Raw genomic sequence first — 25735 nt, 5'->3', positions numbered from 1 at the left:
AATTTTTACCGAAAAAAAAAGTTTTTTCTACAAAACAATAAGTTAAAACATCAGTATAATAGAGTCATAATTGGCGAATAGTTTTCCAGATAAACATAAACACAATCAAATAATCGGATAATCCGAACTTATTTGAGGCGCATCCTCCGAGCGAAGGGAAACAAAAAAAGCACGCGGCCGGTCGCAGTCTCGCTGTAACTGCGGCGCGCACCGCCCGCATCCAAAACCATTATATTATTTTATATTACGTGTTTCCTTTCGCGTAGACTTTTGGACAGCGGTAGAATGCGGTGCGGTAGTGCAACAAATTGTGACTTTGGACATTAAAAAAATGATAAACCGTGACCTTTCGTCTAACAAAAACAATTTTTTCCGGCAAAAAAAATTTTTGAAATCCGCAAATTAACGCAGTTCAAACTAGATTATTATTTCACTTGGTTGTTTCAAGTTTTCATTTATTACACAAACAAACTAATGCAGTTCAAACGGTTTGAGTTATTATGTTTTGTTTTTAACTGTAACAAGTAGGGAAACAAACTGTAATACGACAGACGGAAGGAGTCTATAGAAGGAGAAGAGAAGAGAAGAGAAGATGGCGCTTGCATCTTCTGTGAGCCTGTATTACTCGATAGTGCAGCGAGCTGCTCGCCACTACCTGGAAGATTACTGCCACACAGGTAAGCGACACTTTGTATTTACCCTGGCACTTAAGTTCCATTATAAGTTTATTACCAAATGTGGTTTATCATTTCGTAGAGAACAATGATTTTTAGAGAGCTTATTTTTCGAGGAAACGGGAAATCGCGGGTAATTTTTGTAATACAAAATAATATAAATTATTAATTGAATTTAATAGAATTTAAAGTCTTATTAGTTTGCAATTAATTACAAGTAATATTTAGGGTTACTAATAATAAACTTATTATAAAATGTTAAACGGTAATAATCATTAATTACTTGTTAAATAAATTAACGTCAAAAATAGCGTAATAATTTAAGGAATAACGTTACAAAATATAATAAAACACTTTTGTAATTTATTCGCCTATTAGTACTAACAACGAATAAAAAATATGTAGAGCGGTCACTTCTATTACTTTTTATAAAGCCTTATTCGGTTACTAAGCAAACATAACAGAAATTTGGACTAAGCGACATGCTAAATAGCATTATTATTAATAACTATTGTGCTATTTAAAAATAGCAGGCTGTGATTTTTTAAATTCGGAATAGTTAAATGCGTCGGCAATTTTTTTTAATGGATTTTTTTAATATTTTGAGCTTATTATTGGTACACTCGTAAATAGCTTAACTAATGCTGTCTATTATTTTACTTGTTAAAATAATTATTATAAAGTTTGCATTAATAATAAATAATTTTAATTACTTTTGTCTAGGTTTTCCGTAATATGAATTAGTCATATCTTACATAGATACATTAAAATTATGATTCATAAAAACAAAAAATATGAAACCCAGACAGTACATAATTAAATTAATTACTTGCATATACATTTAAATTCACATGTATGTGTATAATTAAATATTAAATACATACATAATATACTAAATTATTTTCATAAAGGGGTAAGCAGACAATAACAATTTACCGATCGCTTAAATCCCAAAAATAATACTAATATTAAATAATACTATGATTAATTAAACACTATAGTTATTATGGAAATAAGATTTCTATTATTAAAAGGTTAAGTACGTTTACAGATGATGCATTTTTTAAAATATGTGTAGGTACTAGCTTTTGCCCGCAACTTCGTTCACTTGAAAATATTTTCCGGAGTACAAAGCATTCTATGTGTTAATCCAAGTTATAAGCTATCAATGTACAAAATTTCGTCAAAATCCGTTCAGTGGTTTTTTCATAAAAGAGTAACAAACATATATATTTAAAAACTTTCGCATTTATAATAAATATAAGAAATTTAACCCATTAATGTCCTGCTGGGCAAGGTTCTCCTCCCGGAATGAGGAATTGATTAAGCCTTAAGTTCACCACACTGACCAAGTGCTGGTTGGGGACTTTGAATACCTTCAAAAACTTTCAGCAATTTTGCATCACAATGTTTTCGCAGCCGTGAAATATTAAAAATATACACTTAACTTTGACTTATAATAATATAAGCTAACTATATTTATTTATACAGAAATTAATAGTAAAATATAAAGCGTAATAAAAGTATCATAAGTATTTTTTATCTGAACGCCATGTTTTAATCGCCATTGGCACAAGAAACTGCATCGATGGTAAACCGCGCAACCCTTTAACTTCGACGCTTAAGTTGTTTCCACATTCACTTTCCATGAAAGTCGGGAATGAAAGTAATGGGCTTTGAAAACATACAAGGATTTGTATGTTTGTTAATATCGTATGATTATAACTTCTTTGTTATATGAGTAGTGGTGGTAAAGTTTGCGATTACCCGTTGTGGAGTCTCGGGTTCGATTTCAGTTAATAATGCATTGACTTGCAGAGCCACATGTTACGAGTAGATTTTTTAACAATTATGCGGATTTAATAAATGCAGAAATCACTAGACCATTCCTAACCTGTACCTGTCTAAAAACTAAAAACGGTCAAGTGCGAGTTGGACTCGCGCACGTTAGGTTCCGTAAACGTATTTATAAAAACGGCGAAAAAATTATGTTGTGTGAGAGCACCCTTAAATATTTATTTTGCGGCGGCAACAGAAATATATCAATGTTGAAAATTTCAAAAATCTAACCATCACGTTTCATAACATACAGCCTGCTGTAAGACAGACAGACGAACAGATGTAGCCTTAGTAACAAGGACACGTTTTTCTCTATGGCCAAGGAACCCTAAAACCCGATTAAAACTGTAACCTCAGTGAAAAAAACCAGACACTACAATATAATATAATAAATTCATATCGCCATTTAATCAGTGAGCGATGTTATCATTTTTAAAATAAATAAATAAAGTTTTCAAATATCACTAACCTTTAATTAATTATGAAAGACATCCTTCAAAGTTATTACATGGACAATTGTTTTGTAAATAATAAATAAATATAAACTAGCGAATAACAAAGTAACTGTTTGACTCAAAAACCAAAAGTTTTTGAAAAACCGATTTTTTTTTTAAGTTTAAAATGTTTCAACTACCTTACTTCCACTTTTGACTATATTTTGACACTTTAAATCAAGTTCAAAACAACTTTTCTTTTATGTATTATTAGTTAATACAAAGCATTTGTTTTAGAAACAGTTGTACTTTATATCCGTGGTTTGTATGTTAGTAAAAGTCCTCGCGACACAAGAGCTTAGTAAGGGTCTTTTAAAGGTATGCTTAATCGAATTGATGACCGATGCGCGATATTGATATTTGGGACACAACAAGTTTCTAACATAGATTAACACATAGGGTACCCGCGGAAACATTTTCACCCAGGCAGAGTCGCAAGAAAAGGCTACTTTTACCTAAAGCGACTGTAGAGTATAACAATTTCCTTAGAACGCGACAGTTTCCACTATTCTACAAAATTTAGTGGTACGGGGCGGACAGATAGAATTGACTATTGAGATATTGGAACTATGACAACTCTTGACCTAACTATTCCTGAAACAAAAAACTATCAAAATATTCTTTATAACTTTTTTTAAATAATTATTATGACATTCTGTCAAATTCAAAATATGTTACAATGTTCAAAATTATTCCTCAAATAAAGTTCTAGTAGCAATTCTACGTTTAAAGTATCACGACTTGAACACGTAATAATACAAAACGAACGGACCTTAAGCGCGAACAAAAATTAAACTTTCTTCTTCTTCTTCTTCTTCTGACCATATATGTACTGCTGGACATATCGTCGCTTAGGTAACAATACCGCGTAAGTCGAAAATTGGTCATATGACGTTTTATACTTCATTGGATAGATTTTGTCAGCGCGCATCGAATGATGTTAGATTTTTTTTTAAATTGTCCAATCTTGAACGAACTTAAACCTTAAAAAATAATTTAAAACTAAAAATAAACCTTACTACTTACTTACAACTTACTTACTTAGTTACCTTTACCATCCAACTATCAAAAAAGTCCCTACGATTCAAAGAAGCTCATAAAAGGACTATTTAAGACACTACCTCTAAGAGACTACAAAACATATAATCGTCTAAAATATATAAAACCAAATTAATCCAACAATAAAATGGTACCTACAACACAAAGCTAGTTTTTGAAAGTCAAACAAAGTATGCAAAAACCAGAAATATCTATAGAATAAATAATGTCAAATTTAAATACAATTCGAATAAAAATATAATTATTATAATTGAAAAAAGTACGAAAAAGACACAGTTTATCATTTCAATCTACTTTACACAATGCAGTAATATAATTTCAGCACCTACTTGAATTTTGCAACGAAAATATTATTTCTGCGATCACTAATGATCGTTTTTTCCACTTGCTTTTTTCTCGCGGATGCACTTGCATTTTAAACATTTTACGTAGTTTTTTTGGAAATATAATAATATGCTTGCCCGTATTAATGTGTAGTTCAAATTAAGTCTAGAGTAAATATTGTTAGTAAAAACTTATTAGGTATATGCTCAAAAATAAAGTTCTTTTAAATATAATAAACGCAAAAGTTTCTGAAGATTGGTGTTTATATCTATTTCAAGCAAAATTATTGAACAAACTATGATCAAACTTTAGTCTCATGAAGTTGAAACATTTGAACACCAAGTGCCTTATACGGCAATGACAAGCAAAGTGGCGGGACGCAGCTTGTCTTATTTTTCCTCAAAAACTTTTGTTTGATCTTAATAATTATTGAACCGTTTTAATAATCGTTGTCAATAATAGCCAAAAGCAATAACTTTCATGGCTAGTTGCCGATATGAACGATGATGGAAAAAGGTCAAATATTTCGTGGTAACCTCCAAAACTGCTGAACCGTTTCTAATGATACTCTAGTTATAGAGGTAGTGGATAAAGAAGTAACGTAGGCCCGGGATACCCAGACAAAGATGGCAGGATGCCCTGAATACATTTGAAATGAAATTTCCGACAAATAGGGGGTTTTGAAGGGAAGGGAGGAGGCCTTAGCCCAGCAGTAGGACAATCAAATAGGCTTGAAAAACTAAAAAACAAAAATATAAATTATATTGCATATTGTGCGAAACCCGGTTTGATTCTCGGTCAAGACTTTGTAAAAAAGCTTTGTCTTCATAACAGCTGTTCTGTATGTTTGCAAATTTACTATTCCAATATTGTTCTAAGTAACTAAAATTCTTTATTAAAGCTCACTGCGGAAAATGAGGTACAAAATAATATTTTTCAGGAAATAGTCGCAACATAATTCAGATTGCATTTAGTATTCAGATAACAATCAATGACTATGCAATTCTAACTGCAAGAACTACACAATTAATTTATCAAGTCTTACTGAAAAACTGAATTAACATAATAAATATTAATATACAGAAGAGGTATAATGCAGTTTTAATGCAATTAAAAAGAAATATAATTAATGTCCTTCACACACACTGCTTAAATTTTATTTATTAATTATGTAAAAATGTTATATCCATGCTTTTGCCCAATAATACCAAAAACCGCCATAAAAATTAACAAATAGTTTATCTTATGTGTTAATCCATTAAACACATAAGATACTTTTTACCCCGAAATCTTTAGTTAAGTTTAGTTCAGAAAAAAAATGTTCAATGTTCAACGTTACACATCTAATTTTGAACCCACATTCATTTCTTCTTTTTATTTTTAAAAAGACAACTCCCGCACTAACAATTGCTCTTGTATCGCGGGGACTTTTACAAACATACAAACAACGGACACAAGTACAACCAGACCCGAAAAAATCATTTGTGGATCGCATAAATAATTGTTCTGTGTGGGAATCGAACCCACGGTCTCCCGACGCAGTGGTGTCGGCGTGGCGACCTAAACCACTCCGCCACGGAGGCAGTCGAGTAGTATTAGAATACGTATTTAAATATCTTATCTTGGTCAAACTGTCTATGGAATTTTAGCACTAGTCTTAGTTTTAGCATAAAATCGGATTTTTTTGAAGAGGTGCTAAGTCTTTCTTTAGATGAGTTGTTCTAAAATTCAAACCAGTGTATTATCCTTTAAGTTTTGTACCTTATTCGGCTTATAAAGAGGAAAACGGAGCAAATAAATTTAAGAAGAGCTTATATTTTATTTACGACACAGATTTGATTTGGTGCACGCCCTTTCCAAGCGATCGAGTAATGACGCGAAGAAAAGTACTTCACATAACAAATACAACATTTCCTCTTTTTTTCCTTAGCCTGTTTGAGTGTCCCACTGCTGGGAAAAGCCTCCTTCATTCCCTTTCAAATCCCCCTAGTGGTGGCAAGATCCGACCAGTCGATTTCAAATGCGTCCAGGTCATCTCACCATCTCCGTTTAGGTCTTGCGCGTCTGCAAAAAAACAACAACATACTAATAAAAATTCGAAGAGGCATGAAGCTAGTTGTAGACTCAAATCAAAACTTCTTGTATCTTAAAATTGACTCCTAAAATAGAATAGTAACTATTAAAGTTTGTACGCTTACTATTTATACAAACTTGTATGATTAAGGTTAAGTTAAAGTGTAGCTACACTTCTATTACTTACTATCATAGCATTACAATAACTAATTGCATTCTAAAACATTACTTATAATAATTGTAATATGGTAAAAATAAAAAGGCAAAACACATCAAACGTAGTAAATCAATAAAGGAACAGAATTACAATATTAACCCACTACAACATTACTTTTAATACACTTATCACATTTTTCAAACAAAATAAAAAGCGAAATAAAAACTTAGCACTTTACTTCGCAACTGTACTCGCTGAGAAACCAGTTGCCGCGCCGGTCGCAGTTCTATACAACCAGTTTGTCGATAATCGCATCGCGCTGCGTTTAAATGCAAATGTAATGCATCTCCGTTTGCAAGTTCAAGGCCGATGTCGTGCGACTAGTCGTGTTGGTAACACTTGTGACCGTCACTGTACTTATCGACTAGTTTGTGGGTGTCATCTCGGAAATTAACCGTGTTTAAAAATTAGGAATAACTTTCAATATTGGTAGAATTTATTGTGAAGAAGTTTTTTACAAAAGCAACAAAGGAAAGACTTGAATTTTCACTTGTTCTGACGATGAAGGAAAACATAACTTATTGAGCTTTTTAGTTGGTAAAAGTTCCTTTGCTTTTACATAAGTGTATAAGGTGCAAAAGTGCATAAAATACACCGGCGTTGCGCCATTAATAAATGTTAGTCTCATGGAACAGGGAGTGAGCCTATCACATCTGGACTACAATAAAGACTGATCTAACAAAAATATGAAATAGACCAATATCACTCTGTCTGACCCGGGAATCGACTCGAGACCTTTCGGCCTATAGTCAGATACACAATCAACTGCGCCACAGAGGCAGCGGTCGATCTACATTCGTATTTATATTTTACTAAAGTTGCATTACTGCAAAAAATATATACTCCTTTCGATAAAGATGAAACGTTACGATCAAATTGATATATCATTTTTTATTGCATTATTAAACATAAAAACCGGAATATTATTTTGTATATTATTAACTGTATTTTCTTATTTATATGCTTTTAAATATAAAAAACCTGTTACCAACCATGCTATTAATCACTAAAAAAGTGAAAATGAAAAAGCACTTTTGTGCATAATTGTACATTAATATTAAAATTCAAGATCAGTGTGTCATGGGGCCGAATTATTTAATTGAATTATAATAATATTCAAAATTATTCGCGATTGAATATATTATAGACTTCATTACCTATGTATTAAGATAACTAGAGATGTCGTAATTTAATGGGTTCCTTATGTAAAAGTTTCAGTATTACGTATTATTGAGGTAGTCCATCATTTCATTAGCTTTACTCATCTATATTTGACAGGTTCTCTTCGTAGACTAGGTTAGGTGCTACTCGAACGGGAGCTCTAGATGGACTACCTCGTTTAATATTACTTTAAAGAACTAGTTTTAATATAATGTTTAAACTTTTCTCTACTTTTATTTCAACTTTTTGCATGGTTATTTATTTATTTGACATATTAACACAATCATGCATGTATCCCTTGAATGACAATACACCTTAGTTATATACTTGGCGTATTGGCAGAGCTTCTATTGTATGTAATCTCAAACAAAATTTTCAGGACTCTTTGTACTTACGCCGCCGCGCCGTTTAGTCTTATTTTCAGCGCAGAACTTTTACATCACGGATATATCTTTACTTGTCCGTTATCAAATTTTAATATAAAGAGGCATAACATACGAATCAGTACGTGAACTTGTGCTCTACGAAATACAACGGTCTCTTCAGCAAGCAAAGAAGTAACGAAAATATGTATAGAGTGTCACAATTATAATAGCATTTTTTTTCAATGAACATAGTAAAATTTATACTATTTACTTATTTAAAATAATCGAACAATCACTGTGTATTTATTATTAGCTAATAGAAGTATATAAAAAACATATTTTTATACTAAAAAGTACGATAGAAAATATTACTTTTTCTGGTCGCGAAGACTGAAATTCCCAGTCCCAAGCAAGCCTGTCGAGCCTTCTTATACTAGTTGGTATAGTTCCAAGATGCGTAATAATCTTCAAGTAGGGTAACCGCACCTATAATCGTCATTGGCGTGAATTATCACCTGATCATCCTACTCCGTGGAGCGGAATAGAGGCACATGGCCGGTTGCGGTCACTTGCCAATTTGACCAGCCCTTTCTAAGTCTCGACTGATTACTTAGGAAAATTGGACAGTGTCGCTTGTTGATTCACTCACTGCTTGAAGTGATTTATTGGCCATGTTTTTTGCACGCGGAAGCAAAGATTTTAATGAAATTTAGTTCAGTTACTTGAAGATCGATCAAGATATATTTTTTAAGTAGCTTAAAGACTAGAAAATAATTTATCCGATTGATCATATTTCGAAATTATTGGTCAGTATTTACCACTGATAGAGTAAATGGAAGAGGCCTTTGCTCAGCAGTGGAACAACCTAAAAGGCTTAGGAAATCATGATCAAACATCCTGGCTTAAATATAAATGGGCTAACTTTTGACGAAGTGAATGTCTGTTTCCGCCCTAAGTTCTTTCTTTAGGACTTCCGTCATATACTATGAACGTTGATTCATGAAAGATTCAATTTACATAAAAACTTGAGTATTTTAAATAGTAAGAAAGAAATTGCTCTACAGCAACTTAAAAAGCAAATATCAAATCTCAATAAGACACCAAACAGCCAAAACTATCAAAAGAAAGCGTGCAAAATTCAACTATTTACATTCTAATCTAAAAGCGATTGTTATCATTACGTAGAAATAACTAGAATATGTCTTAAATGCAACTTGGATGTACCGAAATTGTTATAGAAAGCAGACGTCACGGGCTATGCGCATGCGCCGATGAGTCGACAGTTTTTGCGCTGGAAGTAATTGGGCGTGCGCTACAGTCTTGGAGCTTGGAGCTGACACCCCGCTAGGAAAATATTTTAAAGAGTTCAACGACTAATGTTGCCAGAACTTTTGGTAATTATTGAGTTTTGTATGGCTTTTTGAAGAATTTGAGATATGTAGGTTTCTAAAATATTTGGGAGTTAATTATCGAGTAAAATGTTTTGTTTCTGGGTTTTTTAGGCTGGAATTGAGATATGTATATTACTAAAATTGTTGGTAGTTAAATATATCAAAAATATTGTTAGTTGCGAGCTTTTTTGAGGTTCAATTTGAGATACGTAAAATTATATTCTGTGATTTGTGAGTTATAAATTTTGCAACTATTATTTTAAAGACTTGTTTAAGAACCTAAAGAATAAATAATGTAACTTAGAGTCAAGTAAGTTTTACGATGATAGATTTGAATCTTTAAGCCTAAACTTTCATGGTGACCGATCTATATAATAATTGTTCTATAAAACAGTTTATAAGAGCATGTTTCACGTCACACAGTCACGTGCGCGGTCACGCAAGTTAGTTTATAAACACGGCGATCAACGTCCGGTGTACCATGTGTCGAGTCGCGTGCTTATCACCTTGTTTAGTAAACAGCGTGAAGTAGCGTGTTGGTTCACCCGTGATGATTGTGTCTTAGGTTTGATTTTAAAGTTTAGTGAAGATTTGAGTATTGTTAAAAATCGTAGATGAATTTTTCACGACTAATAAGTCAATGGTGTCTTAGATTTATTAAGTTAATGATTTTGTTAATAGAGATAACAATAAGGTGTATAAAAGTAGCCATACTATAACTTAAATAAAAGTAAAAATGTGGTAGCAATGCTGCAAATTTAGCATTTTTTCAATGAATCATAGCTTTGTTAAACTGTAATTTTACCAACCTTCTCCTTTAAACAACTACATTAACTAGCGTTTAGCGCCATTTATCGAGTTATTCAACATTTCCTTAATAATTAGTAAAACAACTAAATATATGTATAATGAAACCTTAAGAAAACCAAAAACACATCTATTCCATCACTAAACATAAAAAAGTTACCAAGAACTGTCAAACATAAAGCTTATGACACACTGAGCGCCGACGGCAATGCCCACGTGTCGCGCCTCGCTCGCGACCCGTGCCCAATTTAACGACTAATTGCGCGCTTATCGCGACTAAACGCACGTTATCGCGCACCGCCGGCACTGTTTATAAATATAGAAGGAACGCGCCGTTACATTCACCTTACATTGATTTTTCCCCTGTTTAGATAAGAAATGAAGTTGGTTTTCTTTAAGTTATTCGTTGATTCTATCGTTTTAGAATTGCTTAAGTTAAGGGTACTTTTTACTGTACGTTCGTTAAGTTACAATCAATTGCAGTAAGTTGTAATGGTAGATATTATTTCCGTTCGATACATGAACAGCTTGCAATGTCAAAGCAATCATTTTATTAATTTCTTATGCAAATGACAACTTGTTATAACTTTTTATCGCTCATCTTTTTATTTCTACGAATCGTAGTTAGCCTGAAAATATTCCCAATACGGAATAAGATGAAGCATAATAATAAAACAGTTGATAAGCGGATATCGACAAACTTGGAAAGAGGAAAAAGTAGCTCATTAGTGATCTTAAGAAAACAGAACTGGCTTAGCAACGAATCACAAGATAGAAGCGTGAGCGAAATGACCCGTGATATTTACACAGATTTGTTTCTTAAAAAAGACACCTCCTGCACTAAGAATTGCTCTTGTGTCGCGGGGACTTTTACTAACATACAAACAACGGACACAAAGTACAGCCAGAACCGAAACAACTATTTGTGGATCGCACAAATAATAGTTTTTGTGTGGGAATCGAACCTACTACCTTCCGATGTAATGGCAGTGGCGTGGTGACCTAAACCAGTTGAGGCAGTTTTGCATAAAATCTTCAACAAAAACCATGTTTTGTCATCGATTTACAACATTTTAATACCACCATCGAAGTCAAGAAAGCACAGAATTACGAACTTCCATTACTTTGTCGTAAAAAGTGGTATAAAACAACTTTTTTTGTACGAAACTTTTGGGAACTCTTGAAACAAAAATGTAGGGGTTTCTTAACATCCACCTGTAGGGTGCGAAGTTGCGTAAGGGTGCGACCCTTGCCCTTGAACCGGTGACCTTGGGCGCGGGTCACTACACAACGATGTTATTATTTAACAACACTCGTTGTACCCCACCCTTTATTTAGGGAGTTCCTTGTTTAAATTTGACAGCGAAATTTTTTGTTTGATGTTTTTTTCTTTTAATTTTGACATTGATGTGTATGAGATGAGTCATGTAGGGACTATTTTTATTAACCTTTTTTGTTATGACAGAAATACAGTATGTATTCTAAATTATTTTATTATAACGTATACAGACAGAAAAAAATATTATTATTATGATATAAATTCGGAAGACTACTTGAATCGTATTATAGCAATTAAATACTAAAGAGTTCTTTTAAAACCCACGCTATATTCCTTCGACTATTTTCTTTTCAAACACTTTTAAGATCTTCAACTTTTATTTTGATAATAATCCTCTCTATCAATATCAACTGAAGACGATTGAAAATATTATTATAACTACATACTCCATGCACTATTTTAACTTGTATGAATATTCACAAAAATAAATGAAAAGAAATAGAAATATATTTAAAACATCACCACAATAGTAAAAGGCGCTTGATCTAAAAACTTCCCATAAAAAAATATCAAAGTTAAGAAAATTATTACGAAAGACAATGATTTGACTAAATGGAGCATACGACATAAGGCCTCCCCAATCTTCTAATCGTATCATTTCTATTACTCCACCCCTACAATTATCTAATAATATCTATGAAGATTATTCAATCAAAAAACCCTTCACCTTATTATATCAAATAATTACACCAATACGCAACAAATCACATCACTATTTATGCCCAACACAGCGTTTAACACAATCAGTCACAACACTAGCCGACATATGTTAACCATAAACAATAGACACCCTAGTCATAGACAACCCTCTATTTGCTAGCGTGACGGATCTCTATGGTCAAGTTTTAGAGATCCGCAACAAAAGTTAAATAGGGTTCTTCATTTTACTTCAATTTTTTTTTGTCTTTAGTATGTAAAGATAAATTTTAAAACTAATTTTATTATTGATGAATTAATCTAGAACATTTTCTACGGTCGTTATGAAAGCAAGTTCCTAATTCCTGATATCTACATATATAACCAAATCTCTGCTAGAATTTTGTCTTACGATAATAAGACTTGATCTTGTGGTAAAAATATTAAGTCAATTAAGAACTTTTATTAGTTATTACAGCATTAGAAATTTCTTCAAAAAAATTATATAAAGAATTTTTAAGTTACCGAATATATTAAATTACGAATCAATCAAAAAGAAAAATAACTATCCCAATACCTTTTTAAATAGAATTTAAATTGACAATTAAATAGCACATATTTTCACAACACCAAACCAAAAGTCCTATCCTTCCAATACTAACCCAATTAAAATCGAAACAAAATGATCAAAAAGAGCCACAGATAATCAGATAAATAGAATCATCCCCTACGAGGGTGTAATGTAGCCCTGCTTCAAGTAAACCCTTATTGTTCGGGACTGGTTGGTACGGTACAGGGTGACTCATCACTATGTAGGGTTTGATTCATGGTGAACTTGCCACGGGCTATACACATGGATGGATTATAATTTCATTTTTAGCGATGTATTTTGGCTTGTGATTGTATGTTGATGCTGATTGCCATTTATGATAAAAATAGGTAAAATATTAAGAGTGTGTTAGATACTATTTATTTTGGGAGAAAATGTGAAGTTTGTGGATTGTTTTCCTGCAATTCTGCTGTTTTATAGATATGAACCTATAAACTAATACGATTGAGTGAATAAAATAATTTAGAATTGGTAGAATGTGTGATTCTCTTTATTATTTTTACCCTTAATCCTAGTTAGATTTTAAAGCTCAACGAGGAAAGAATTACAGTACTAGCAAATTTTCGCATCTTATAACTACTATTTTATAATTACATACGAATAGAAAATTTCAGGGAACATAACATTTACAATACGTGTGTTTCATATAACCATTTGTTTCAAATCGCCAATTTTTTTCTAGTCTGACAGACAATTCACTAATACCCCATCAATATGACTATAAAAACATACAACCAGCCAAACCCCAGACACACAATCCACCATGAACACAAACTTACCACCATAAACAACGCAAGTCTATGACGTGCCATAAGAAATAAAGCAATACACATAAATAAGTAATAAATAAAGTATAGAAGGTCTGCCACCGACTTATTATTTATCTACGCTGACACGTGACATCGCGTGCCTGAAAACAGAGCCTTAGTGACAGCGGATAGCGGGAATACACTGCATAGTTCTGAAAGAATTTTTCAAGTTTTTCAGACAGAAAAAAATGAGTTTTTTTTTGCTATAGAAAGTATGATCGTAAATCGATTAGGTTTGGGTATTGGCTGGATTGTTTTGACACTTAACTTTGGTGTTTGGAAATATCGTGTGTGAAGTTTTTAAGGCGGCATAACATTGAAAAGTTCATACAATGAGTTCAGAAGACAGAAGGTACAAGAATAAGTACTACAATAGTATTTTATAAGGAGTAAACTTAACAAAACCTGATAGTTAATAGAATCGTGCTTTCCGTAACTAATGATGTTTAACTATTAAGAGAACATTTCCTAAAACAAAGATAGAGGTAGGCAGAGACCAGAGAATTTATTTAATACTAGCTGACCCGCGCAACTTCGCTTACGTTACATAAGAGAATCATAATTTTCCCTGTTTTTGTAACATTTTTCACTGGTACTCTGCTCCTATTAGTCGTAGCGTGATGATATATAGCCTATTAATAGCCTTGCTCGATAAATGGGCTATCTAACACTGAAATAATTTTTCAAATCGGACCAGTAGTTCCCGAGATTAGCGCGTTCAAACAAACAAACAATCAAACAAACTCTTCAGCTTTATAATATTAGTATAGATAATACTAGCTGACCCGCGCAACTTCGCTTGCGCCACATAAGAGAGAATGGGTCATAATTTTCCCCGTTTTTGTAACATTTTTTACTGATACTCTGCTCCTATTGGTCGTAGCCTGATGATAGCCTCCCTCAATAAATGCGCTATCTAACACTGAAATATTTTGTCAAATCGGACCAGTAGTTCCTGAGATTAGCGCGTTCAAACAAACAAACAAACTCTTCAGCTTTATAATATTAGGATAGATTTTACAGTATTTTACAATAATGATTGTAGTACTAAATGAAAACGCCAGCGCCAAATGCCTCTACAACAATAATGTCATTACATTTCTATTCCGCTCTCGCTTGCGCCTGTGCCCCCGCTATCACTTAGCCATAAGTTATAAATTTTACAGTGTTAAGTTAAAGTTCGCTATGTGATTTGATATCGTTAGTTATATTGATGTTACCCATAGAACTTATTTTACGATTCCAATTTTATCGTGTTGTGACTGTCTGCGGTGTAGACGTTTTGGAGTTAAATTATGACATATGATTAAACATTATTACGTTGAGAAACTAGACTTAACTATTGTGTAAAAATTTAAAGTTATCTGAAATATCTTAGTATAGTTTTTTGATACTAAACTGTATAATGAACTTAGCAAAATAAGCTGTGCCAACATAGTTATGCTTATTTTGTTACAACGGGGAATAAAGGCACCATTGATATTCTATACAAGCACAATAAACATGATAAAGTCTTACTAGTCACCAGAAACTATTCGTGTCCTTTAAGGTCTCGAAGGTTGTCCCATACAACCAAATGCAATAATCAAAAGAGTCAATAATACTTTAAAATTATACTTCACATCGAAACTATGTATAGAATCTAGTTTTATTCCAAAAAATCTAGTACAGTTAATTCTAAATTGACTCCAGAAACAACAAAATAAATATTTCTAATGTATATATAATAGAATACAGGAATTAACGCGAACACGCATTTAACCTTAAAATGCCTAACGTTTCGGCGCAGGTTGCACTCGCCGTGGTCGCAGGCTGACTATCTATACTATACTAATATTATAAAGCAGAAGAGTTTGTTTGTTTGTTTGTTTGAACGCGCTAATCTCAGGAACTACGGGTCCGATTTGAAAAATTCTTTCACTGTTAGATAGCCCTTTTATGGAGGAAGGCTATAGGCTACGGCCATTCGGAGCAGAATACCAGTAAAAAATGTTACAAAAACGGGGAAAATTTAGACCAATTGTCTTATGTGACACAAGCGAAGTTGTGCGGGTCAGCTAGTTATACATTCAACATGCAACGCGAGAGTTTAAAAGAAATATTTCTTCCAACTACGTTACAAGCTTTGTCGCCATTGATGATGTAAAATTGAGTTAAGTACTAAATGACTGGTACAAACTACATTGCGCGGGGTGCATCAACATTGACCGTGGTTACGTAACACGACCACTTGACATCAATTCACCAGACAGACAGACAGACTGCTTGTATATAAACATGTATATGTATATAAGTTACCGTTATATATCAAATTACGTGGGTGTGTTGAAGCATTCTTTTTTATATATCTGCATTTGAGTGATCAAAATGTTTGTGATTATGATCACTTGCTCCTTTCCTATTCTGGGAATAGGTCTATTCCCATGATGGGAAAAGTGTTGTTTTATTACTTTTGAGTAGCAATTATGATTTCGGAAAAGTTTCCCGTAACAAGAAATAGGCGTGACTCTTATTAGAAAGCGCTGAAAAAATTATCTTGCAAAATGAAAGCACTCCAAGTCACGAATATTCTTTACGTAGGAATGAAGCTTTCAGAAGGATAGATTTATTTTCATAATAAACTTACTAATACCATAAATACGATAGTTTGGACGTATGTCTGTCCATCTCTTTTATAAAACTCAATCGGTTTTATAAAATTTGGCGTACAGACAGTTTACAACCTTAATTACCACGTAGGATTTTTCCTCCATTTTATTTCCACACGATCGAAGTCGCGATTACAAACTAGTTCATAAACAACAGAATATTACTTTCAACTATCAACAAACATGTCAAAAGTATAGTTTAACAATAATTCTAAGTATTTAATATAACATCTGGTCATGAGAGGTAACAGCAAATTGTCTGTACCTACAGGCTAAAGCAACAATAAAAACCTTTGTAAAAAACCAGACTAGATTACAACAACAATTTTATTTTATTTCGATTTTAGGTCTCTTTCATGTATGGTCTAGACTGTTTTGAATACTATTTTTTGTGAAAATTGCGCCTATTTTGCCTGAAATAACAGGCAGAAATGTATGAAATAAAGGTTTATTTCTAAGTAATACAATATCCAAACGCAACGGTGAATCAAACTCGAAACCTCCTATTCAAAGCACGTACTATCACTTTTTCAGTCTTCATGTGCGAGATAGTTAACAATCCACTGAATTAGTACTGAGAGCTTACAACCAAAAGAAATCTATACCACTTTGCTAAACCTGGGGGTCCAACCCGAGACCTCATACCCGTACATCAAAGTCGAACACACTATATACAATTATCTCTATCACCCTATAGTTAAGTTCCCAATCATAATTTCACAGTTACATTCAAATCACCCATATATTCCCGCATTCATTGACCCAAACACACGAACACACAAACACACACACAGTCATCTAACAGTGCAAAACCCTGACCTCTGCGCGCGCGCAAGTGGTTCAATTGTCGCGCCGGACATGACGTCATTGACGCACTTCCGTTCGCTAATTACATGCGTCTGCGATGCGACATCCTGAAGGGTGCAGCCGATAACTGTAGCATTTAGTTCTTTTTTAGTTATTAATTAGATTTGTATGTGTGAATGAAGGAAAGGAACGGTCTTTGGTCTTTGCTTAACCCAATGAAAATAAGGTGGTTAAAGTACAATGTTTCAAACGGAATGCAAGTTGAAAGTACCTTTTCGTATTACCCGATGTTTCGGCCGACTTTGGACCACTGTAGATGCTAAACTAAACAGAAAAAGATAAGAGATTTTTTTATGGTTGAAAAGTCGTAGAGCTTTTTATATAAGTTTATAGGACAATTTTGGTTATGTTTAAGGCTCTAAATCTTTGGTTAAGTCTAGAGTTTTCAAACCAGAAATACGACATAGTATCATGGTTAATATTTGAAAAGTAGCCGAAAAATTGCAATTCGGCAACCTTAACACAACTATTTTCAAATTTATTTTAAAATTAACAAAGAGAGTACATTATTTTAACCATATTATTATGATGAAGTATACAATATACATATTATGTAAATTTCCTGTCCATATCAATATCGGACCGACGACACTACATAGCACACAGCATCGCACAAAAGATTTCCTAGTTTCATTCTACCAGCTAAGCTTTATTTCTGCTCAATCTACGCAACTAATATGTTAAAGCAAGCATGTCTGTAAGTACGTCATCATATCCCTTTGAACTCAAGCCTTCCCATAGTCCACTGAGTTTAAATGAAGTTTTTCTTTTAACTTCACGCCGCTATAAAACTATTGTAGGAAATAATGCAAGAAATATACACTTCATGCAAAGTACTATTGATATTTTCTATATTAACTAGCTGACCCGCGCAATTCCGCTCAGGCTTTCTTGTTTCATTACCGTGCATTTTTAAATTTATGCACCTTTTACACCTTCTCTGGACTTCCACAAATAATTTAAGACCAAAATTAACCAAATCGGTCCAGCCGTTCACGAGTTTTAGCGAGACCTACTCTGTCCAGTTGATTTCAATCCTGTGGAAATTATGATCCCATCGATCCCATAATAACCTTTTCACGACAGTAACAAACATGTTAAAGAAAGAATTAACCAATTTAGTTTAGTTGTGCTAAAGTTATGCGCGTACATAAATTTCAGTGATTAATTTTTATTTATCTTGATTTTTCAATAGTACTTATAGAGTACCTACTACCTAGTAGAGTTTGGTGTCGTGCCCGATATATGGCAATAGGCTCGCACCCTAATATAAGGGATTATCATTGTGTATGGTGAAACGTGGGTGTATTTTATACACCTCTACCTACACCTTTGAGTGTAACAGTCGTCATATGATGTAGACGTATAGAAATATGAACTTTTCAGTGACAATAATTGTTCTATCAATAGTTTTACCTCTGCGTTTGACGGCTACTCTTAACGCTCCTTCAAATAACACATAGATTTATATCTTAGATTATTATTTCAAAATGGTCTATCTTTACCTGATTCTTGGAGAGATTTTTTAGAAATAATTAAAAGAAGTGAATAATAAGAGCTTTGAAAACATTAAGATGTTAGATGAACTTTTTACGAGTACATTATTATTAATTTTTCTTCAACCTAGTCAACTACCAAATTTAGAGGAGTGATTTCCTACCACTATTGACGACCAAATAGCTATCGAGAAACCTTGCATGATAACCTGATCAGCACCCAGCTTGCGTCTTACAGTGAGTTGAGAAAAAAAAGATGCAAGCGAGAACTACAGTGTATTTTACATTTACCTCTTACTCGCGACTTCGCTCGAAAGATTTCCCGACTGTTGTCGAGATAAGAAGAAGATATCTAAGTATTACGAATAATAGGGCTTCGAATATATTTTTTAAAGTCAATAGAGTAGTTACACATACTATTTTATATTTAAAGTATGTAATCAAAATGATTTGTAATATTGGTTCAAAGTAAGAGATTGAAACAATATCCCCGATTTGGATAATCATAAAGCCATGAAAAGGATTTTCATTAAACAAGAAAAATGTATAAAGCTTATCACTCGTTAAGAAACTTTTTATGAGCTTCTGCAAGCAAAAAACTGAAGTCGAAGTTGTTGATAGAAATTCTATGATTACTCAATCAACTTAAAGTTCTGTATTCCTTAGTATTAAGAAAACTTATAAAGGTTCATTGTGAAATATTGCCCGTCGGGAAAACAATAATTTTCTATTAATCTGCTGCTAATTTCATTATTAGTAGGTCTCTATAACTTGGTCACTACGAATCGGTCCGAAAAGATAAAGTTTCCGGATCAACTTGTGACAGTCGCTCACCCCTCATTAGGTAACCGCGATATCTAAACTTGAGACACTCATAAACTCCCGCAAGTAGCCAAACGGTCGCATGGCAACTGAAAAATGCATCCATGAGACAAAAGCAGGCTATTACCGCCCCAGGATTAGCCCTATTGACACTACGTTACCAATTAAAAAGGGAGGGGTGCCTTTTCGTCTCGGTTTTTTTCAGCAGACGGTTTTTCAGGCCGCGGGCGTACACCCCCCTTTTCTCCCTAGCCCCCCCGTGGCTGTACAGAAAAATCAATAACGCAGCACTTTTTTCCGCGCGTAAAGCATGCACCGACACGGCGCGCGCCTGTGTGTGTACCCGCCACGCACACACACACGCCCGCTGCATTGGGTTGCCAACATTTTTTCCGTTCGCATTAAAATTTGCTCACAACGACGTTCTCGTGGGTGTCCCGACGTCCCTGCCTTTGATTAGTCCGATGCACCTGGAGGGCTTACGCAATATGCCGCTCCGTTTTTATGCAAATCCTATACGACATAAGTACTTTTTGTGTTCTGCTTCAGACAAATGACGACAGCTTACGAGCGCACTCCTCATCTACGTCTGAAATGAAAACAATTTGTAAACGCCGGGAATATCAAAAATGCGCTCGAACATTTTCAAGACGTTGAAGCGCCAACGGAAAACAATTTTAAAACATTCTATCATCAGCCTTTTGTTCAAATTCTCTACAAGAAATCGCCATAACTCGTGCTCTTAAAAGGATTGCGGTAAAATGAGGAGAGGATTCAACAAGAAAACGAGTGCAGACGTCCCTATGTACCTAGATGGTGTATTGTGAGTCTGTTTAATTCTATAAAGACGCGAGGGAGCCGCGACCTTGTAGGTGGACTGAATGGCCTCGCTTCCGCGGTCTCTATTTACGACTCATCCGATAATGTCATTGAATGAGCGATAAAAGCTTTTAGAGAAGTCCCGGGATGCGGGGCATATCATTTGCATAGATTCCTAACGCTCGGTGTGCGACAACCGCACAACACTAATTGCTAACGCAGACTAACGCAAAAAAAGCATCACATTTAAAAAAGGAACGCTTTGCACATTTTTATTTCGCGTTCGCAATGACAGAGGTGCGTCCGTCCCGCTCGCGCACCATTGTTGCTCGCAGCTCGTCATCACTCCATCTTTGTCTGCCTCGCGCGTTTTTTTGAACGTGCAAAAATATAAAAACGCCGAATCGCGGGTGTGGTGGGGAGCCGGCCGCGCTGCACTTGTGTGCGTCGCCGCGATAATGCTTGTTTTAGGGCTTTGCCCCGATCATAAGTCAATACATGCTCCAAGTTTGTAAGCGCACCAATAGTGAAGTGCTTAAAAGCTAACACTAACATTTCGTTCGTAAACAACAAAATGTGCGGAAACCAACACATTTTACAAAGTTCTGTTTACGTGCAAAGTGCTACATTTATTTTGTTGTATCCAGCAACGAAATAAATATATGATCCGATGATAAATGACGATACGGTGCTTATTCTGAACGGACTCGCTAACTACTTCTTAATTGCATATAACGTTGCATAACACTCACAAAAAGTTCCTTCGCTTTGAAAACCCAGACTATTTTCCATGGAACGAAAGTGTCTGTCAACGACACTGTCTAAATCTATTTTCGTTAGATAGTTAAAAAAACAACCCATACACCTTTCTCCGCACCTTTCACCTGCTTACAATTAGCGCTCTGTTAATCATAAGATAACAAGTCCAGACTACTTTTTTCTTACGTTCCAAATTGAACTAAGTCGATCAATTGAAGTAGACTGCTTGCAATTTGGCTAACAAGGTTGTCCAAATACTTCAAAGATTACGTAAAGATATGCATTTGAATAGCGGTGAAAGGGAACTTTGTAAAAATTTGACAGGTCTGGCTGAATGGTAACGCTTCCTTTGCTTAAAACCCAAAAAAAAACTGTCAATATCAAATTATGTCATGTCTATAGTAATAAAAGATGTTGATATAAATAGTATCAGCCAACAGCCCTAATAGCATAACAGTGCCATTCACATAATAATAGTAGCAAATCCATTGATTATTTGTATGCATTAGTCGGTTTTGGTCTCAAACCGCAAACGCGAACTGTTCATTTCTTCGTCTGAATAAAATAATTTGAGCGTGAAAACAACGGTTCGTGTCGTGGACCACATGTTAATAGAGAACATTAAAACAAAGACAATGATTGTTTGTACAGTAGTTATTGCGGTATATTTTTTTAAACATAACAGTTTTAGACGTGTGAAAAGTTATTTTTAAGTTGCAACACTTAAGAACGAAAACAAATCGATGTTTGAAAAAGTAAAAAAGAGTTCGTGTATTAAAACTAGTGAGCAAAAAAAAATATACATTGATCGTGGAACTATAAACTGATTTAATAAAACGGTTGCATATCGTAGAATTTCCTTCTCTTTCGGTTGGAAACGAGAAAAAAGGACGTCGCCTCCGACCTAGGGGCTACGTAGACGTGGTTTTATTACGATCGTGCCCGTGGCCTCAGTCTTTCTTACCTCATAACACAGTTTCTCTTGGCTTTTTCCTTTTTTTCCTTCATTCACCCGACGGAGTGTGTGTAGAAAAAACTTTGCGGCCCCGTAAAAGTCCACTTAAGTTGAAACTTGGCTTGTTTTGAATTTCACAAGTTTTGTTTCAATGTTGCGTGGATGATCTTCTTTAGCTTGGCTTCTGATATCGATTACTTTGATTTGAGTTTTAGGCGTGTTGCCTTTTTATTTTGACATTTGAGTAGTTAATAACAAATGATTCTTGCGTATAGTCGAATACTTGTTTGTCTATTTTAGAGGCACTATTCTTATATCCTTTTACTTTATTACATAATTTTATTATCTTTATAGAAAAATCTACTGTCTTAATAGCGAGGCGGACTTATAAGATTCTTATTCCCAAACCACCAATCGCCAGCTAACGTTCAAAAGTAAGTATTTTCTAATGTGAGATTTAGTTAAAAATATCCTCTAATTAGAAATATTTGTGTTTTTATTCAAACCGTAACATTCACATCGTCATTAAAACCGACTTCTAAACTCTTACCTCAGCACGTAATTGGTGAATTTATTAAAAACCCGTCGTATAGGTACCAAAGTCTTTCATCAAACTTTAATGAAAGGTATTTCATTTAAGAAAAAAAGAGGAATTCTTTTGAGAATTATAATTACGACTTCGTTAAACTCTACTTTATACTGTACATAAGTAAAAAAAAGCTTTTGCCGGCTAAATTAAAACTAAAACGGACCTTTCAAATGAAACTAACTCAGTCAAGTCAAAAATATTTTTTCCATGGGTGAGCATGAAAGCTTTCATTTTGATATACTACTGACTGCGAATTGGCATCAAAACAATTTTGTTATAAAGACTTTTTGGTGTCCAACTAGCGGAATAATCCCGCGGTATGTCTGCCAGGATTAAACACTCGAATAATTTTCAAATTACGTTCTTTAAAAACTGTTGTTTTAATTAAATTGTTCGCGTAAGAGGGCTCCATGTGGTTCTTATTTCAGACAGACCAAAAACAATTGCGCATCGAATTTTAAAAACTGGATACGTGATACATGACATCGGAGGGGCCCCGCATGCCGTTATCTAACTACCCCTAGCACATCGACCAGTGTAAAAAGAGCTGTAGAACAGCCTACGGTACCCCTCTCTGGTGTTGTTTTCTTCGTGTATTGGGCGGGGCGGGAGGTCGACTGTTTCTGGCTTGTAATGCACATTTTTGCATGGAGCCTCGCGATCGGGCTGGGCTGAGCTCGCCCTGCAAGCACCCACACAAGCACGCCACTCGTATGTGTCACTCATTACATACACACGCACACACACTACACCGATACTGTTTTTAGTTTTTTTAATTGACCAAAATTTTGTACAGTGCGATATAGTGCGGCCGTTATAGTTTGTATTGTACATGGTCGATAGAGATAGAGAATATTCGATAAAGAATGACTAACACAATGCCATAGGGATACCTTAACCTTTAAACATAATTTACGCAATTTAGACTATAAGTACTTAAAATTTGGCAAAAACATATGGATATGTTTGGGCCAATAGTCTAGGACCATGAAGTTTAACCCTTTTGATTAATTAATATTGATAACCTAATTATATAGTACTTAGAGTATCATAATAGTTTACTAATAATTTGTTTATTAATGCCTTTGGTTGCTATTCAGCTTGCACTCTGGGTCACCTACTAAAGTAGAGTTCCTACAATTTATCATTAACTATTCATAATAAACGTAATGACTATTATACACAACAACGACTGTTCAAATAAAAACTAGAAAACTTTATTTCCTTTCAAATACATAGAGGTCCGTACACAAACAAACCGGAATACCTAAGTGCAATTGATTTCCCGAATACATATAGGTAAACCTCATACTAATCGAGAGTGACGCTCGAAAAAATCACATCCCCTGGACGCAGACGAGAGGGGGGCAGTAGGGTGGCAGGGGAGAGGGGGGGAGTGCAGGTGGGGTTGCCAGTGTTTTTATTTTTCATGATTGGTGGATTGCAACCGGAGTAATGATCGATGGAATTAACGTGCGCCACTGGCCACCTACAGAGAACGAATTTTTAAATTTTCGAATCTGTATGTTTTGAAAATGAAATGGAATATTATTTCTTTTTTATTGTTTGTTTATGGCTGTGCGAGTATGAGTGCTGGCTAGAGTGCTTTAAAAAAACTGGTTCGTGAAAGGATTTTTTGGTTAGGAACACTAATGGCTTGGTTAATGTTATGATGAGCAATGACACGCCAAAAAGTAGTAATTTTTTAACTATTACACTACATAATCGCGTACAGGAAAGCTCATTATAAACTCGAATTGCTGATTCATCTCGCATTAAATTAGCAAATCGGCTTATTAACATAAATTATTCATACTTCAGCGTTAAACGTGATATAACAAAGAGGTTAGCATTTTTAAAACATTCGAGAGAGCAATAAAAGTATTCCACAGTATTCAATAGAAGCCATCCGATTACGTTTCAATCCATAAACCGAGCCGTCGCCACTCATAAAAATATCCGAACGCATAAAATCTTCTACGTTGCAATTTTTTTATTTTCGTGCAGCATTGGTATTTGGTATCCATCGTATATTTCGATTCCGTTTACAAATTAAACATGGCTCTGTTTACATACCACCCACTCTTTCCCCCCTACATATAGCCATACATTAACATACATACAATGATTTATACTCCATACACATTTGGCATAATTGAAAAATGGCCGCACGGTAATGGCGGGCGTCGGACACTGCAAATAATAAGCTTTTAGGGGTCTGACGTAACGAAATGTTTTGACTAATTAAGCTATTAATGTCACGTGTTGTTGCTGTTATTTTTATGTTATTGGAAATGTCGGGATTTTGGACTAAGCCTCCAGTGAAATGGCTAGTATACAATTATACATATCAATTCAAAGCCTATTTCAAGCATAATAAAGCTTTCATGATGTTGCGGCGATATGGCGGTATTATTATTTTAGGTTCCAAGACGACATTTTTTAATCGAAAACTTTACATAATAATATACAACACACTAATGACTTCAGTGTGTTTGTCAATCTTAAGTATACGGAATCCTGTAAACAATATTCAGCTACTCTGGTGATATATTAGGTTCTACGTAACTACAATCTCCTCATAATGTACCTACTTACATATGAATTTTATAAAGATATCAGTCTAAAATAGATGTAAGTACATAATGATACCAAATTGAAAAAAAAGGAATATAACGCAGTTTATAAACTAAACATGAAACGATGCTTTAAAAAAAAAGTTAATAATTCTTTCAATTATCATCTTTTTGAAAACCGATTATAGTTTATTAGGAACACGTAGTAAGAAAAAAAAGAAGATTTGAAATGAAAAACTACAAAGTGTATCTTTAACTCACAATGCACAATCCCTCATAAACCTAAGGATACAAAGAAATATAAATCTTGAACATCACCAGTCTTGTCACTTGTCAACATTTAAAATAAACATACATTTTTAATTTTTGCAAGTTTCGGATCATTACAGTACAGACTTCTTCTGTA

At 34.2% G+C, this 25735-nt stretch overlaps 1 protein-coding gene across 2 annotated transcripts in view; it reads left to right on the top strand.

Moving 5' to 3' along the window:
• The first annotated feature begins 204 nt into the window (after positions 1-204).
• The window catches only part of jim (zinc finger protein jim), a 53246-nt gene continuing 27715 nt past the window's right edge, over positions 205-25735 (top strand). For both annotated transcript variants that reach the window (XM_076122832.1, XM_076122830.1), the window contains exon 1: positions 205-677. In XM_076122832.1, coding sequence (XP_075978947.1) covers positions 593-677 — 85 coding nt within the window. In that variant the 5' untranslated portion in view covers positions 205-592. The remainder of the gene's footprint in view (positions 678-25735) is intronic.

The sequence above is a fragment of the Anticarsia gemmatalis genome, chromosome 14 (genome assembly GCF_050436995.1).
Source record: "Anticarsia gemmatalis isolate Benzon Research Colony breed Stoneville strain chromosome 14, ilAntGemm2 primary, whole genome shotgun sequence".
In the NCBI taxonomy this organism is placed as follows: Eukaryota; Metazoa; Arthropoda; class Insecta; order Lepidoptera; family Erebidae; genus Anticarsia; species Anticarsia gemmatalis.
The sequence above is the reverse complement of the archived record's forward strand: the minus strand, read 5'-3'. Positions and strand labels throughout refer to the sequence as shown.